The sequence below is a fragment of the Berghia stephanieae genome, chromosome 3, assembly GCF_034508935.2.
Source record: "Berghia stephanieae isolate SIO BIC M18660-M18661 chromosome 3, UCSD_Bste_1.3, whole genome shotgun sequence".
NCBI classification, from domain to species: Eukaryota; Metazoa; Mollusca; class Gastropoda; order Nudibranchia; family Aeolidiidae; genus Berghia; species Berghia stephanieae.
In genome coordinates, this window is record NC_088362.1 from 81,359,581 (window position 1) to 81,377,080 (window position 17,500).

Below are 17,500 nucleotides of genomic sequence, written 5' to 3' on the forward strand. Positions count from 1 at the left end.
GATGCCACGCGTCTGCCTGCAGCTCGGATAGGAAAATATAATGAATCCCTCTGTTGAATTGCTTATTTGGCTACCAAACAATGGGTTTGGCCAGATACCTAGTAGTTGGTCAACTTCATTACAAACACAATTTTTGCTTTAAGAGTAGGATCAACTTAAAAAAGAAAAGAATACAAAGAGCAGTAAGAGTATTATCCAACATATTTACTGTTTTATTCGTTGAATCATAACTGTACAAAAAAAAAAAAAAAAGGAATGTTTAAATTCCTTCACGATTTGGCAACATAATCATGACAAAGATATACGACTCATTCATTTGGAACATTGTGGATTAGGAAGAAGCGAATAGGGGATTTTACTGTGGATGCTGATGACTGTTGATTACAGGGCTTGCGACACAATTCATTTTGGAGCCAGTGACAATGGCAAGGAAGATTTTTAAAAACGGGTCATGGACCTAGAGTTGAGCTGTGCTGTTCCAAGCACCTACCTTAAAAAAAAGTAAGACCAGTGGACTGGTTCAAATAACGAACATGATTGAGATTGCTATTTAAAGCTCCACCTAGAATCCTAACCAACAGGGACACACTCAAATCATTACAAATCCCCCCCCCCCCCCCCTTAAAAAAAAATAAAATTACTTACAAATAATTGTTACGAAAAATCATAAATTTGATTGTTTCCCTCTCAGAAAAGGATCCCAACTAGGACTATACTAAATAGTCCCAATCCAGGACAAGAACTGAAAGCAGCGCTGATGGTAATAACAGTTTCAGAGAGACAGAGAGAAGAGATGACACAGGGGTGAAACTCCACCCACCACACTATGATGCTGAAATTCTACTTTTTCTAACATTTAAAAAAATGAAACCTATGAGTAAATCATATCAAAAAAAAAAAAATGCTCGAGTTAAAATGTTAAAACAACTCACTTTTCATAGAAAAGATTATGAAATCAACAAGGTATAAACATATCTAAAACCAATTACAACAAACTCCACAAAACTTTCCATGGAACAATTCAGCTAGTATAAACAAATATTATCTATTCAATAAGGTCTGCAAGGTGCAGAGGTGGCGTAGTGTCTGGCACATCTGCTTGTGCTGAACACAAAATAATTGAGTTTGATCCCCTGTAAGACGTGTTAACCCAAGGGCATAATAATATTTTGAATAAAAAGGTCTCTAGCAAAAAAAAATAATGACTTGGACAATACTGACAGAGCAATCGCAAATATCTCTTTAAGACATGGGATTCACTTGTTTTTTACTTGTATAATAATAAAATTAATGTCAATGTATAAAGAGCTTTTTATGTATTGACGGGGGGTTTCATTTGTATTTTAGTCTAATAGGATCTTAAAATGTTGTTTTTTTTCGTATTGAGCCAAAAGATTACATACAGCGAATTGAACATTATTTGTCTGCAATTCATCAAAATAAAGTTCAAAAGATAATGCACAAAGTATTGAACAAAATTGATTATTACTACGGATTAAAAAAGAGGATAAAGTACTGTCAGTTTTAATTCTTTCTGTTGGTGGAAGAGAGGTTTAGAGCCTGAAACGTTCATTAATGTTCGATACTTTTTAGTCAACAACTAGCGGCATTTAGTATTCACAACTAAAACCTTAGTATTCACTATGATTATGCAGTATAATATCTCCTGGCATTCATATTATTCTAACTTCTACAATAACATGTTATACTAAATAAACAATGTACTTTTTATCTGAAGAAAATTGGAAGAGAAAGAATACAATATAGACACAGACACGTTCACAATAATTAAAATCGAATTTATCTACTACAGAATACAAAAATTCCCAAACTGAAAAAATGATCTCAACGATAAACCGTGAGAGAAAATGTTAAAAACAAAAATTACTAATTTAATTTTGGTTTTGTTGTTCTTAAGTTATGCTCAGGAATAGCATTTATTGACACGATGAAAGGCTCAGATCAATAGTAATCAAATATCAATGAATCACATACATATATGAGAAAATAATTCAAAACAAGTTGTATGATACGGTGCCAATGAAGAAAATAGGTCTACAATAGAAGGTGTTTGAAAACACAAAGGTGGTCATTGACCATTATCCACAAAAAAGGCACTATGAAGGCTACACACTTTAATAAGGATGGTACCATATGGCCAAGTAGCATAAAATTATTAAATTAAATGAAGGTAAATATTTTAATTACGCTTTTTGTCTGTCTACTTCTTAGGTAATATTTTGGGAATTTGTTTGAGGATTTATTTGCCATACATTAAGCTTCTACAAAGTTTTATCTCTAATTTTTTCAAAATTTCAACCAAATTTGTGAGTTGAAATTGGAATGTATCTTGTTGATTCTAGCTTGATCAAATATTGACAAATTTAGTGTCAAAATGTAAACGAACTGAAATTTATTCAAAGATGGTTTGAATCGATATGTCCCCAAAAAAAATTTTTGATGCACTTTTACAGCTAAATCTTGTCAAGTCACACAGCTTTTTCATTACAGAAGTAGTGATATCAAAGGAAACTATAGAAAATATTATCCTTGGATCAGCAATGTTAACACTTACGCTGGTTCTCGTCTCACAAATAATTTTCCTTAAAACCATTTTGGTGTGCAATTTTATTTTGTTTCTCAGTTGATTTCAGCACTGCATTATATAAGACTTATTTTTGATCATTTTCTGATATCTATTTCAATCGATGTTTAAACCCAAACATCCAGTCATGTGCAACACAAATCACACGAAATCCCCCTATTAAACCTCCATATCTTTACTGTTTCCATTCTGTAACACTTTGCTGTACGACGTTTTGTCCCCACCATTCACAAGCACTTTGCCCTTGATATCTGGATTGGGTGCATCGCCATTGCCCTCCTCATCGGTGGTAGCTTCTCCATTCACACTCATTGGTACAGACTGGCTGCAGCCTCCTAAAACGGTGGCCATTTTGCATTGGATGTTGTGACAAATGACTTTGGAGTCCCAACTACAAGTGTAGAGTTCATGGGATGAGGATGTATTTGACCAAGACAAGCCATGGACAAAATCTGTATGTGTTTCATCTGAGTATCTGTGAACAATAGAATCAAGAATTTTTTTAGCAAACTAATACAGTGGAGCTCGGTTATGACAAGAAGTCTCGTTCCAAGCATAAATTCTCATTATTCCCGAGTTGTTATAACTGAGTTTCAAAGGGAAACAGCCAAATGACAATATTTTGACGTGGTTCTGATAATACACTGATGTGGCAAATTCTTATATCTTAATGGTAAATTCTTTCAAATTTAGGAGTTTTTGGCAAACCCACATAATACTGTGCATGTCATAGTGAAGGAAGGAGGTGGGAGGGGGGGGGGGGGTGGGAGGAGAGCTGTTGTTGTGTTTGCAGATGAATGACTTTTCAATTTTGATCAATTCTCGTTATTCCAGGTTTGTGGATCATTCATTATCGTGTTAACAAGAAACATAATGGGAGAAACATGGGCAATTGAAAGATTTCTCTTCATCGCCAAACAATTGCCTTTTCTGATGTCATTAAACTTAAAAAGCACCACTGTAGTCACAGTCCGAAATGATGAGGATCCAACTCTCCTTATATTAGACTTAAATGCAATGTCACACAACCTAAAACCTAGTTGTAACCACATAATCATTGGAAGAATCAATATGCATTTTCATCAAAAGGCTTTCAACTGTGCAGCTCCAATTTGTGGAACTCTCTTAGTTTTATAACACGATGCTCTCCTTGTGTTTAAAAATGTCATAAATATCTAAGGGCTGAATTGTTTTACAAAGCCTTTTATGATTAGAAAATTTTGATTTAGCTGTAAATTTATTGTAAATCTTCACAGAACAATTTTTCAAATTTGACATAATTTGTCAAAATACAAAATTACTTGACTTAAGGAATACCAGACTAGATGAGCCATGCAACTTTAAAAAGATTTAAATCCCAAAATTAAGGTAATATGGATAGTTGTCAAATGTGAACATGTTAAAACCTTTAAATAGTACAATGTACAAATAAGGCAATGTAAAAGATTGACATGGTTAGCACATTTCTATTGATTCACCAAGTTAGGATCCTTGGTCATTTGTATACTATGACTGTGCAGGTAAACCTTTCTCACTGTTTTTATTGGCTGGGTTTTAGGTTGTGTGACATTGCATTTAAGGCTTGTATAAGGAGAGTTGGATCCCCACCATTCCGGACTGTGACTACAGTGGTGCTTTTTAAGTTTAATGACATTAGCCAATAAAAACAGTGAGAACTTCTTGGTCTTTCTAAAGATGGTTCTCAATGGCACTATAAAATATTTAGATAATTTAATTAATTTCTGAAAAAATTCCTATCCATCCAATAGTTATGAAGCCACGCGGTGCCCTGAGACACAAATTATATGTCAGACTTCTGGAATATAAAAGTGCTATTAGCCTTTCTCAGCACGACTCTTCCTAATTAATAACTTGTTTATGGTTGTGTTAGTCATGTATATGAACGTCATTTAATAGCATAACCATATATTCTTTAATCATGTGGTGTTAAAATCTCTACAGCTTTACATTAGGTACTCAATACTGATTTTTCACTTTAAACATAACACAAAATGAATGACATTTCCTGAAAGAACTTTTGATTCTAGGAATTTTGGTACCAAAATTATCAAAATATGTCGAAAAATAAAAATTTTATGAAACTTTGAAGTTTTGCAAATTTGGACCATATTCGCAAAAGCTTTTTCAGCAACTTCAGACACTCATAAAATTGTCAAAAACAAAAGAAACAAACTGAAACTCAATAAACAAGGAGCCACCAAGACATAGTTACAGCTCAATTTTTTTAATGATGATCAAAGCAAGGGAAGTATAAAAAAAAACAGGTCAAAAATGGTCCGCGGGCTCATATTGGAACTTTTCCAAAAGAGCGCGAAAAGTAAGAAAAAAGAGCAATTTCAACTACGCACAAACAAGTCAATACTATATCAACATGATCAAATTATATATCAAATTAAAGGTAATTTCAAGGAGAATGTAACACACATAACAGTTTGAACCTGCTGAGCTCAGGGAATTTGCTAGGACTATGAAAAGATGACATAAATTTGAAAAAATGAAATTTTTAGGAAATACGAAAACATACAAAACAATGAAGAAACCATCAAACACATTACAAATGCACACCAAATGATAGCTAAAAACAAGGACAAACAAATAAACATGTCATACAGGTATATACTAAATACTGATACCAAATTATGATTCAAGAAAGATGATCACAATACGGATGTACTTTCACTAGAGAACGACCAACAACACAATTCAATCATACACTGATCCACCTCAAAATGAGCAACTACATATAAAAGCAATGATTCTGTATTCAGACAATAAAAATACATAAGCCAATTAAGTGTGGTCAACCTAACACAGATTTTAAAGAATCTACCATAAATTGTAGCGTGCCAAGTTTAAGGTTCTTTTTCTTAAGTACCAATTTCTGATAACGAATCTCGTTACGTATTGCTTCCTTGATCTTTGCAGAAGAAGCTTTCTGTAGATTTAATTTTGAAATTAGAGAATCAACATCAGGCGGAGAAACACAAGGTCCACCACATCTTTTAACAGCCAGAATAATATTATGAGTCTTGCTAATCTCTGACATACGCCTTTGGATTTTCCTTTCTTGGTTCGTAACAAAATGCTGTCTAATCACATTTTTAACAGACTCTTCTCGATCCTTAATTTTGTGTCTAAAACTGGGGGCAAGCTTACGGCCAGTGGCCAAAAGTTGAGTCCGCTCTTTACAAGACTTATTTTTTAGGTAACTTGCAGTCTTGTTCCTCTTACAACTATGAACCGCAGAGCGGTTGTGTAAAGTGGCATGTCTACGTTTGGAGAGATCATAATCAAAATCTCCAAATGAATTTTCACCAATTAAGTTAGTCAATGGACAATGATTTATTGCAGAAGCCGAATCTTCATCCATACTCTCAAACCTCCCACCTTCAAGAAAATCACCAAGCTGTCGCTCTGTTACAACTAAAGCCTCATTAACAATGCATTTGACAGTCAATGAAATCAATTTAGCATTATCATCATTAGAAATAAAATCATGAACAATGTCCCAAGATTTTGACTTAGAAGCAATACTAAAATCAAACAAATTATCATCATCAACAGAGAAAACAGACCTGGTAGAAGGATCCAGAAGGATTTCAGGGTTAACAATGACAGAATTTAAAAAATCACGCATGCGCATCACATACATATGAAAATTGGAATATTTGACATCATTGTTAACTAAATTCCAATATGGGCCTGTAATCTTCAAGAAGATCAGAGCAACTGAACATAGCAAACACATAAGCCTCTGGTCCTGCACATCCAGTGACACACTTTGCAACTTTGAATTAATAGTGTCAGGCAGGATACCAGAAGTAAAAAATCTAATAATGGTATCACGGTGGAATAAAATTGCCGCAGCTGCTTCAAAGAAGCAATTAAACCGATTAGAGCGAAAGCTCGGAATAATCGAACTGGGTTAGAATGCCAGCCAATCAGCACGACATCCGTTTTTCTGGTCACCCCTTGGTCCCAGAACATCACAAGTGAGACGGATAACTCGTGCAGTGGCAGTCTCTCCATTTCGTTTGAAATGTGACAAAGAATTGTCAACATCTCTACCCAAGGAACCTGTCAGTTGGTTCTCAAAGAAAAGCAATCCCTTCTCACAGGCTGAACTTAATCCTAAAAGGAAATGTGCATTACAATGTAATAAATGAACATTAACATCATCATCCCCTAATTGAGATACAAATTCCTCTCCAACCTTTCGTCCCCAAAGCTTCATAGAAGCAGCACGATCACTCATCAGACAAGTAATTTTTCTCATCATTGCATGACGCAAATCGATAGAGGATAATTCAGAATAATCTTCGTAACATGTTACCAGGTCTTTCAAAACACCCAAGGAAAGTTCCAAAAGACTGGAGGCATCCTCAGATGCAATGGGGATAAAACCCAAATATAAAGTCTTACCCAAGTTGGTTGACAACTGGTGGCTGACAACCTTCTTATGGTCTCGTGATGTGCCATCACAGTGTAAAGTCACGTTATCAGCAGCTAAAATGCTTTCTGCAGCCTGAATATGACTGACAACATAACCCTCATCTACCATTTTCAAACAAGTATAAATGCATGGCAAATCATCAATAAAGGAATAATGAAAAATATTATTTGCAATAATATTAAAAACCTTAGGCACATTGGCGGCAGAAACACCTGTCTCAGTGATTAGTGAGATTACAGCAATTCTGACATCATCAGTATACGCATTTTTCTGTCCCTTTTTTAATCTAATATTAATATCACAGGGTTCCTTTAAATGTTCTAATTCCAGAGCAGATGAAAGTCTGTTATTTTCTTTCTGTAAATCACGTACAGTTTTTTTTAACAGTTTCTCGGACAATGCCAGAGCATTACATTGTTCCAAACATTTTGCTAAGTCAGCTTCTGACTTCGCACACACCTTCCTTGAGTCACTTAATGACTTTCGTAGCTTAGAAATGGCACTCTCACGTTTTAATTTACATCTTCTAAACTATTGTCCATCTGCATCCTAAGAGACGAAAGATTATTCTCAAGGACATTGATCTGTCCAAGAAGGCTGGCTTTGTCACCTTGTAGTGAACGAATCACATCCATCAGAGCAGCCTTCTCAAAGGCATAATCAACACAATTGGTGCAATGGATAGAGGGAGCAGGTTTGGGGGAGGGAATGGGTTTGGGGGAGGTAATGGGCTTGGGGGAGGGAATGGGCTTGAGGCAGGCAGGAAGTGGGGTGTCTTTAACAATACTTTCACTCAACAAGTTAGAAGCTAAGAAGTCATTCACAGGCTCTGCATTCACAGATTTTGTTTTGTTCAGATACAAATACTTCTTGTACACGGTATTGACCAGATATGGAAGCTTACTACTTGGATATCCAGTTAGATTATGTATCCAGAGAAATACAAATTTACGAGGCAGTCCCTGTGAAATCCGAAACAATTCCAAATCAACAACAACTTGGTTTGAAATAGTCTTTATAGGGTCACATATATCGTTTGGCGGAGTCTTGAATGTACATTTTGAAATACCAAGCGCTGACAGAGACTCAGAAATAAAGTCCAAATCTACATCTGAATTAAGGAAAATAATCGCTGAATCTTCATCTTGAAATGAAGTAAATTGCTTGAAAGTTTTTCGAATAATGGTCTCCAAATTGGACGGGAATGACGTTAATCCAGCCAAAGACTGATGTATCTTGGACAACCATTCAGTCACCTGAAAAAGAAACAAAACATTAAACAGATTATTAGCAATGGAACGATTAGTCACATAACTGATTCACATTGCATGTCATAAAGGGTCAAACCTCACTATCGCCAACTTTGGTCCAGATCACAAACTGATGGTAATAATATATACCTGGTCACTAATTTAGTAGTACTGAATGAAATTCTCGAGCAATGTTTCATGTCGCTGTTGGCTAGGGACCCCTTGTAAATTTGGTGGATATTGCCCTATGAAAATGCTCAATTTTTAAAAATCCGACAATAATGAGGCTGAGTGTATGACAAATGTAGCTATGCCCAACAAAACATACAGTCTTCTGACACAAGTGAAAAAGTAACAAAAACACCTGAATAATCACTTTTAAAATTATGCATCATAGGACATAATGTAATCAAAACAAAAAAGATATAAACTTTTTAAAAAGTGCAACCTACCACAGTCCATGGTTTTGAACTTTCACATTGCAGGTAATATAATTGGGTCAGAAGCCTGTTGTTCAAAGCTATGCCATTCCTCAAAGACTTCGGTCTCCCTTTGCCACTGTGTAAGAAATGGGCCCTTAAATTTTCATAGGTGTCATCTCCTGGGGGGGAAAAATAAACAGTTGACAATACAATACTAGATAAAACAAACCTGGGTCTGGTGTTTAGCAAACTGACAGTAAAACTTGATACACAGATGTCGATACATACTGGAGTTTGAAAACATGCATTTTATAACAGTGTTGTAAACATAGAACAATATATTGTAGAAAGTTATATTAAACAAAATCACCACTTGGAATAAACAGAATGGATCAGTCCATTCACAGGAAATAGACTTCTAAATCTAAGAATTCCTGCAACTGCCTCGTCGTAAACCCATCCAAATCCAAGTATATAATCCACTCACAGAAGAAAAAAAAAACAAACTCACACCCAAATAATGACAAATGAAAAGGTAAAGAAATATAAGCAACGCTAAACGTAAGAAAATAAAACAAAAAGCCACTGACAGTACAGTGTCTACACCCCTTAGTTTTCAGCGCTTACAATCGTCCGTTGGACCAACATGGCGGCCCCCATTCACGGACTTACCATAAAACCATCATTCGTTACAAGACCCGTTGTTTACTATTAATTAACGTTTGAACGAAAATAACTTACAAAAACATCAATGTAATGTTTGAACTAATAAAACATCCACTCTTTTAGATCAAGAGAACAATGGTATAAAATACATCGCTTCATAAAGTTGACCCACGACACTATTCTCCTCTGTCCGATAGAGCAGATCGCCAGAATTCGATAGGTTGTAACTTAAATAAAGATAATGGAAATTAAATTATGAGAACACAAAAATTAATTAGCAAAAAACAAAATAGTGCCAATTTACTTACTTATAATAAGCTGGTGGTCCATGATTAATGTAATGAGGTGATGAACGAAAGCGGTTAACTGACCGCAACGAAGTCCACTGTGCGGGCTCCGACCATCAACTGAATGAATTCGTCGATTGTTTTCGTTTCTATTTAAAACAGGAAGTAGTTTCCCACATATTTGAAAAGAAAAATGGATAAGCTATCTGTCTATATATTTTTCAACACGTTAAATTTGTTTTTTCCAAGAAAAACTTTCATTTGAATACTTTATATTGATTTTTTCGAGCTTTCTAAAGTGGATTGGGTTACTAAAAATATATCACGAGAAACTTCAATTCAAGCACTTCATGAAAAGCTCGATTACACTTTTGTCAATTCGATACGAAGCAAGCAAACGCGTTTTGAAAAATAAATGTAAGCGAACATGATTTTTTTTCGACCAGCCGATCGCGGGAAATGTGATAAAGTGGGTTGTCCATCCACTGCTAAATAACGTCGGATAAATGCTTTTTCTCAATAAATTTAGCATCTTTGGAAAGCCGAGTAATAGTTCTATCCATTGATACCAGACACTTGTACCTTTTTTTTTTTAACGAATTAGTTATACGTTAGTTATTTTCATTAATTTCACAATCGGCAGCCGTTGAGCGCCGATTTTCGTCAGTATTGAGTACCTATTTACATCCTTTTCTTTCTTTTCATAGTATTAAAATTATATACATACTATCAATATTTCAGAATGATGTGATTATAATCTATGCTTAGGGGGTGGTCTTCTCATTATGCCAGGAGTTACAACAGATTGTGTATTTTTACAAATAATTAAATCACTGTATGTCGGGCAAGTATTTTCATAGTCAGTTTACCAGCACCATTTCATGCAGCCAACAGCTAGTTTGCTGGTAGTTACTATAGGCAGTACAAGATATTCCCCCCTCCACCCCCCCCTCTCCCCTTCTCGTGTTCGGGGGTATTTCGTGGTTATTACCGGGGTGTGCGGCTATCTGGTCTTGTGGTATGACACTCGCTTTCGGATAGGAAGGTCCTGGGTTCGAGCCATGGGTGCCAGCAGGAAGAAGTGCTGAAACCTGAAACTAAAATCTCGACACTTTGCCAAACCTGAAAATGTTCCTACTGAAAATGCGGCCTAAACTTTACTATTATTTCATCACCGTTTTTATACCATTATTAAATGATTACACAACAAACATATTGACACGATGAGGAAATTAATTTGATTTTAAAACCAACTTATAATACAGAGTGAAATGCCTCCATACACTGAAAAGGTGACTGAATCACGTTTTCAAATTTTTACCGATGCTATTAGGTTATTTTACTCAAAACACTGAAACCGGAGGTATTTGACTTCAAGATATCGCGAAACCAGAATTCCGGCATGGACCGGAAAACTGGCACCCATGGTTCGAGCCTTGTTCGGCGCATAATTGAGTCCTTGGAAAAGGCTCTTTACTCACATTCTCTCACCACACAGGTGTAAAATGAGTACCTGGCCCTTAACAGTGCTGTCTCTGTCTGAAAAAGAATTGTAATAGCACTTAACAGTCGTTCTACATGTTATGTGTTGCTGTTGGTCAGGGACCCCTTGTAAAGCGCTTTGAGCATGTTTAGTGGATATTGCGCGTTATATATTATAGACCTGTAAATGAGCTCTATAAAAATTGACTGAAACTCTTCAACAAACTGAAGAATCAATTATTTTTTTAAAAATAAGGGCATCATTGGAGAGGAGAGTGATAAATACAATATATCAAAATAGTGGGTGTTATTTCTTACTGGAAGTATGACTGCCATAATTTGATGTAGAAGGAATGCTAAATAAGCATGTCATTCATATAGGTAAAGATGACTTCATCAAAGTCATATTCCTGCCTCTGGAATTTTTTTGACATAGAAAAATAATCACCATTATCATCTTTAACTTCTAGCCATGACCAATTGAATTTATTCCTCACACTCACGGGACTCACATCTTTATCGATGCTCGACAAGTCTGAATTGCGATCCACGAACAGCTCAGCCATTGTGAGAACATTAGAATAATGTAGCAATGAGCAAACATGATTTTCAATCAGTAAATGACAGAGAAAAAAAAAAACTTAAATAAATATGACTTCAGGCCAATACACTGAATTATTAAGTAGAAGTGAATTATCAAAAAGAAACTTCGGCAGGCGTAGCGGAAAAATTCAAAGAATCGAAATGAAGGTAAATCGCCACAAAACAGCAAGCTCGCTTGGGCTTGAGCAAAACAATGCCAGAAAACGTCCTGATTTGCACGGGAATTAATTAGGCTACTTACCATTGTTCCTTATGATCAGCAGGTACTCAATCAGTGAAGAAAAGGTCAACCAGTTTGTTTACAACGTGAGGCAATCGAAATGTGCTTGTAGCAATCTATCCTAACTTTCGATTTGAAGATGTCTACATAACGGACTTGCGGCATTCGCAATTTACTTTATCATACTTTTGAGACTCCCCAGGTAAATGTGGTCAATTTTGGCTTAGATGAAACAGTGAAATTTATCGCTCGGTGGCTCAGTTAAAATTGGCTACAGTTGGGATCACGACGGTTTGGAAAGTGAAAAAATAATTTAACGAAGGATGTGTGAAAATACCCAGGGAAGTGTTCAGACACGCCTTATATAAAAAGCGTCGCTTTGTCTTGGCAATATATACATCATTAATATAAACGGTCCCCATGAGCTATGCGTAGCGCTGTGGAACATTCCTAATTATTTTACGGTCATTCGACTACGATTTGTGAATTCTTTCTTTTTTTATTTCTTTCTTTCTTTCTTTCCTTTTTTAAATATTTGAATTTGACAAATTGACTGATTTCAGTTAATTGACTGAGAATTTACAGGTCTAATATTAAAACATTTTTTAAAGCTCAAGGATTTGCTAGCTTGTATCACAAATAATTTGACAGGAAGAAATATTGGCTGTATAGTCCCAGCTGGTAAAGCAAGATTTTACTGTGTTCTAAAACCAAGCAAACCTAGTGGATTTCAACTTTAAAAAAGATAACGACTTACAGTAAATTAACACCATCTTCTCCAAGGGAAGATACAGCTGTTTTACAGTCTTCACCAACAGTGGCAAGAGTTGAGGGTCTGTGAAAAATAAAGTTTTAACTCGAGTCAGCATTTCCATCTTAAAAATCCATTCAAAATGAATTCTAACATTCTTAACAGATGCAAAAATATAGAATGGACGAGGATAATGTTCATATGCTATGATCTCATATCTAGGTCACATCCTAACCACATTACAAAATAAGAAAATACAGTTATCACAATGAATACTTTTAATGAGTTGAAATTAAAAAGCCATATTTGACAATCAACTTTAGAAAATCATATGAATAGGATTTGATATATTAATCACAACTTTTAAATCAATTTTTTTTTCCATTGCACTGCTATTGTCGTCATCTAAAGTCTTTTTTTTAATTTTGCATTGTCATTGTTAATTTTGAAATATTAAAATGCTTCTCTTGTTTTCTATCCTTGTCACAGATCATTTATCAATATTTAAAGGATAATAACAAAAGTAATGACTTATCTTGTAATTGAAAACCTCCTTTTTCAAAATTATAAGTTTTGATTTTATCTCAAATAGCAACTCTCAATTTTTTTTGTTTAATGGGGGGGTGGGGGTTCATCATGAAAGAGCTATCAGTACGATTATCCTTTTTATGTTTAAATATTTAATTATAACAACGCACTCATTTGGACAAAACTGTAATCTGTAGATGGGTCTGTTGTGAGGTGATGAAGTGAGGTAGTTCTCCACACCCATCCTGGTGTCCAGCAAGGCAAACTGACCACTCTCTGAACCTACTGCCATTTTGTGGACATCTGTGGGCTGCCATTGAACACATGTTGGGAGAGTTTCAAGGGGTGAGGTTTCTGTGAAAAGAATGTAGCATGATAATAATGTTATAACATTGTGAAAATTATCAGGCTGATCACAAACAAAAACAAAACCTTAAAATACAAAAAAAAAAAGTAATTATAAAAAAATGCTAATAATAAATGAACAAACAAATTAGCGAAACAATTACTTTAAAAAATGAAAACAAACCAAACCGATATACAATACCACTTATGAGAGAGTTCTATTAGTATTTTTAAAAATTCATTAAAAAAAAAACAACATTGTCACAGAGAAATAATTCAAGCGCGAAATGTAAACATATAAGATTACAATAAAATTCCAAATTATTATTTATTAAGCTATAAATATATCAAAGGTTAAATACCCTACTTTTCCAAACGTTTGATGAAATACTATGATAAAAATCCACTAAAAAGGCATTGCTTACGAAGGATACTGGCTGGTTTTGATTTTCTTTTGTCCCACAAAAGAAGCTTCCCATCCTGTGATGAAAAAAACAAAAACAAAGGTTTCGTTTCGACACTTCATTGATAATAATCAAAGAACATGTTTCATTTTGTTAGATATATAGAGCAGTCAGATGTAACCATAACAAACCATTACTAGTTTAGAATTTAAAAATAAGGATGTTAGTTAAAAACATGATCACAGCAATGAATGAATTGTGAAAAGCCAATTCTTTAAATGTGAAATTCAGGTTACACTCATTATTCTAATAATTCGAACTTACATGGCTTTGATACTACAATTATCATTATCAAGTTTAGCTGTAGGACGAATGGGCTATTTTATACAATAAAATGGCTTTCATAAAGATATTGGATATTGTTTTTAAAAATGTATCAGACCTCTTTTATTTAGATTAATTTCTTTCTTTAAAAAAAAAAAAAAAAAGAGTTGAAGGTTTATTATGAAGCAGTGACAACGTGTGCTGAACAAAACCTGAATAGGGCTTTTTAAAAGTAGAGAAAGTGAACATACAAGTTTTGAAATAATGATGGAGCCCACTTGTGCTTAAAACTATTCAATTATTATTATTCATGGAGTTCAAACCACTCATAACTAGAAAACTGACAAATATAGACAGAAGTGTGTCTTATTGTTTATTTTTAAAAAATTTAGATAGATTTCAGAAGAAGAAGAAAAAAATCTGATTGTAAATTCAGTTGAGAGTAATAAATACCTGAGAACAAGACACAAACATATGTGACTCTGTGGGATGGCAATCTGTACAAGTAACCAAATCTGTATGAGCTGAGAAAAGAATCGGAGATTTATTAAATACATATTGCATGTATTCATATATTTGTCAGTAGCTTAAAAAAATATTTTAGTTATGTCAATACAAATTTACATTCACATCAATTTGACTTTCATCGAGATATATTTAGCCTCTTTCTTTTATCTTATTTTTTATCATTTGGACAAGGGCAGGACAAAAAGGTCTCTTCACTTTTTATGCCTTACAATAAGTTACCACGATAAGCTCCAGCAAAATCTGTTATTAATTTATATATATATAATATTTACAAATAATAGTTTTTCCAAATTAAATAATGACCTATTGGCCTTATCAACAAATCACAAAACCCATGCAGAAATGAAGCTTTGTTCAATCTTGCATACTGTCTGTTTTTCCTCCCTTAGATTGCGACTGCATATGGGTCTAATACCAAATATGAAAATGACATCTATGCTGTTCAGAGAGGAACAAATTTGTCGCTGACTTTTCACACTGGGAGACAGGGAACAATGTTGCATGGCACTAAAAGACCACTATTTGACTAGGAGTTGGAGCAAAGTTTTGTAATTAATAAGGGAGAATCTTGCATGTTATCGCGAATTTTTATTTAAAAGCACAAATAATAGCCTCTCCATTAAAAATAACATGAACAAAAGGATCTAATGAAATAAATAGTATTTTAATTTTAAAAGCGCTTAGATTATGACTCAATATACGTGAATTATTCAAAGGTGAGAAGACAATACATCCTCATAAGTTAATCATACTATAATTTGAGATGTAATTAAAACTGCAAGATTCCTCCTAAAAATATTCAATCATTGATGGACGTAAGAGAAATCCAAACTTTAGACAAATATCACAGAATGAATAAAAAAAAATTTTAAAAAGGTGGGGGGGGGGGGGGGGGAACAAAAAAAAAACAAACATAAATTCAATATTTACCATTTTTTTTCATTAATATTACCTTTGTAAGAGGACAATAAGGACATATTTGAAAGATCCCACTCTTTGATACTGTGAGGGATAGAAAAAAGGGTGAAATCATGAGCAAACAATAATTTAAATGATCAATTTTTTTTTTTTTGCCAACTAAAAATTAGTCAAAGGTTTCAATTGGAAAAATAAAAAGCATTCTGCAAATGGCTCTTGACCATCAGCCAAATTGGATTCTAGAAAATGTGCTGATGATGTCAGTTCAGTTCATTTTGACCTTCATCTAAACAAAGTAAAGAACTACAGATGATCAGAAGTCCTAAAAATATATACATCCATTGGAGGAAAAGAGGACCTTGGCCTCACTAACCGCAAACTGCAAATAGCAGAGACAGGCTATATTTGTTTGGAAAATTTTAGAATTTACCAATATGAATCATAAATATGTGGCAGTAAACTAACTGTATCAATTGGCAGATTGGCCTCTTCCTGTTAATTTTCTTGGTAGTACTTGACCAGCAACAGATTTTAATTACCATAACCCCCCCCCCCCCCCCAAAAAAAAAAAAAGCAATCAAAACAAACAAACAAATACACAATATATCCCATCCGCCATAAAAAAAAACATACAAACAAGAACAAGAGCAAAAACAATTTTTAAAAAATAGTTTTCTATTAGAATCTTATAATAAAATCAAAACATGTTTGTGTGTTTTAAAATAGTCATCTGGCTACCTTGGTCTCATTACTTGAGAGGTATGGTCAATTAATTTAAGAAAGTAACAAGGACTGGTACCAAAATATTATGCTATCCAAGGTATATGGGGTGCCAGTACAAGCATAAAAAAAAAACAACAACATATTCAGTGACTACCACTCCTTACCATCTGTCATAGCTGCAAGAGACAGCCTTGCTCTTGTCGCATGTGACTGATACACCTGTGGCCACATCATCATGACCACTGGCAGAGAAGGACAGGAGGAAGGTGCGATAGTCATCCTCTAGGCTCCATAAGGCTATTCCTCCTGGTTTGAAAACAAAAGGAAAACATTGAAAACGTTACATGACTAGTAATTCTTAATTCCTATTCCAAGTCTTTTAGGGTCCCGATAGCTCAGTTGGTAGAGCATTCGCTTCCAAAGCAAAAGGATCAAGATTGTACAAGTGTCCAATCCAAAGGTAACAAGCAAATACTATTGTCTGTTTCAGGAAATAGAGACCAGGATAAACTCCAGCTCCATTGGTCTAATGGCTCTGAAGGACTACTTTTCCAAGTTTTTACTTTTTTTTTGTCTATTTGAGAAAATAAAATCAATCACACAAAAAGCATAAAGCACTTACATTCATGGTCTCTTATATTCATTATTATAAAACTAAACCAAACCGAAGCAAAAGCACCTCCGACCACCAACAGAACTAATATTATTGGATTTTTTGGGTTTTTTTTCATTACTGCAAAACCATATGATTATAATACTGGAAAAATCAAGAACTAGCAAACTATGAGAAAATAGCAGTTAAAACCATCAATACTAACACTGAAAGAAAAAGAAAAATTGATGGAAATCTGGAAACGTGGCACGAGCATTTAACAGAAAATATGAATGTCATTGTGGAAAAAAAATATCTGAATTTACAATAAATGCATTTCATAGAATATATATTTTATAATATATTGATAAGGTACTC

At 34.3% G+C, this 17,500-nt stretch overlaps 1 protein-coding gene across 1 annotated transcript in view; it reads right to left on the minus strand.

Annotated features, from left to right (window-relative positions):
* Positions 1–186: 186 nt before the first annotated feature.
* LOC144968593 (methylosome protein WDR77-like) overlaps positions 187–17,500 on the minus strand; it is a 51,017-nt gene continuing 33,703 nt past the window's right edge. Inside the window, exons 3-9 of the mRNA XM_078907095.1 lie at positions 16,695–16,836; positions 15,842–15,891; positions 14,815–14,885; positions 14,059–14,113; positions 13,459–13,642; positions 12,767–12,844; positions 187–3,080 (exon numbers count right to left, since the gene is read on the minus strand). Coding sequence (XP_078763221.1) covers positions 2,765–3,080; positions 12,767–12,844; positions 13,459–13,642; positions 14,059–14,113; positions 14,815–14,885; positions 15,842–15,891; positions 16,695–16,836 — 896 coding nt within the window. The 3' untranslated portion in view covers positions 187–2,764. The remainder of the gene's footprint in view (positions 3,081–12,766; positions 12,845–13,458; positions 13,643–14,058; positions 14,114–14,814; positions 14,886–15,841; positions 15,892–16,694; positions 16,837–17,500) is intronic.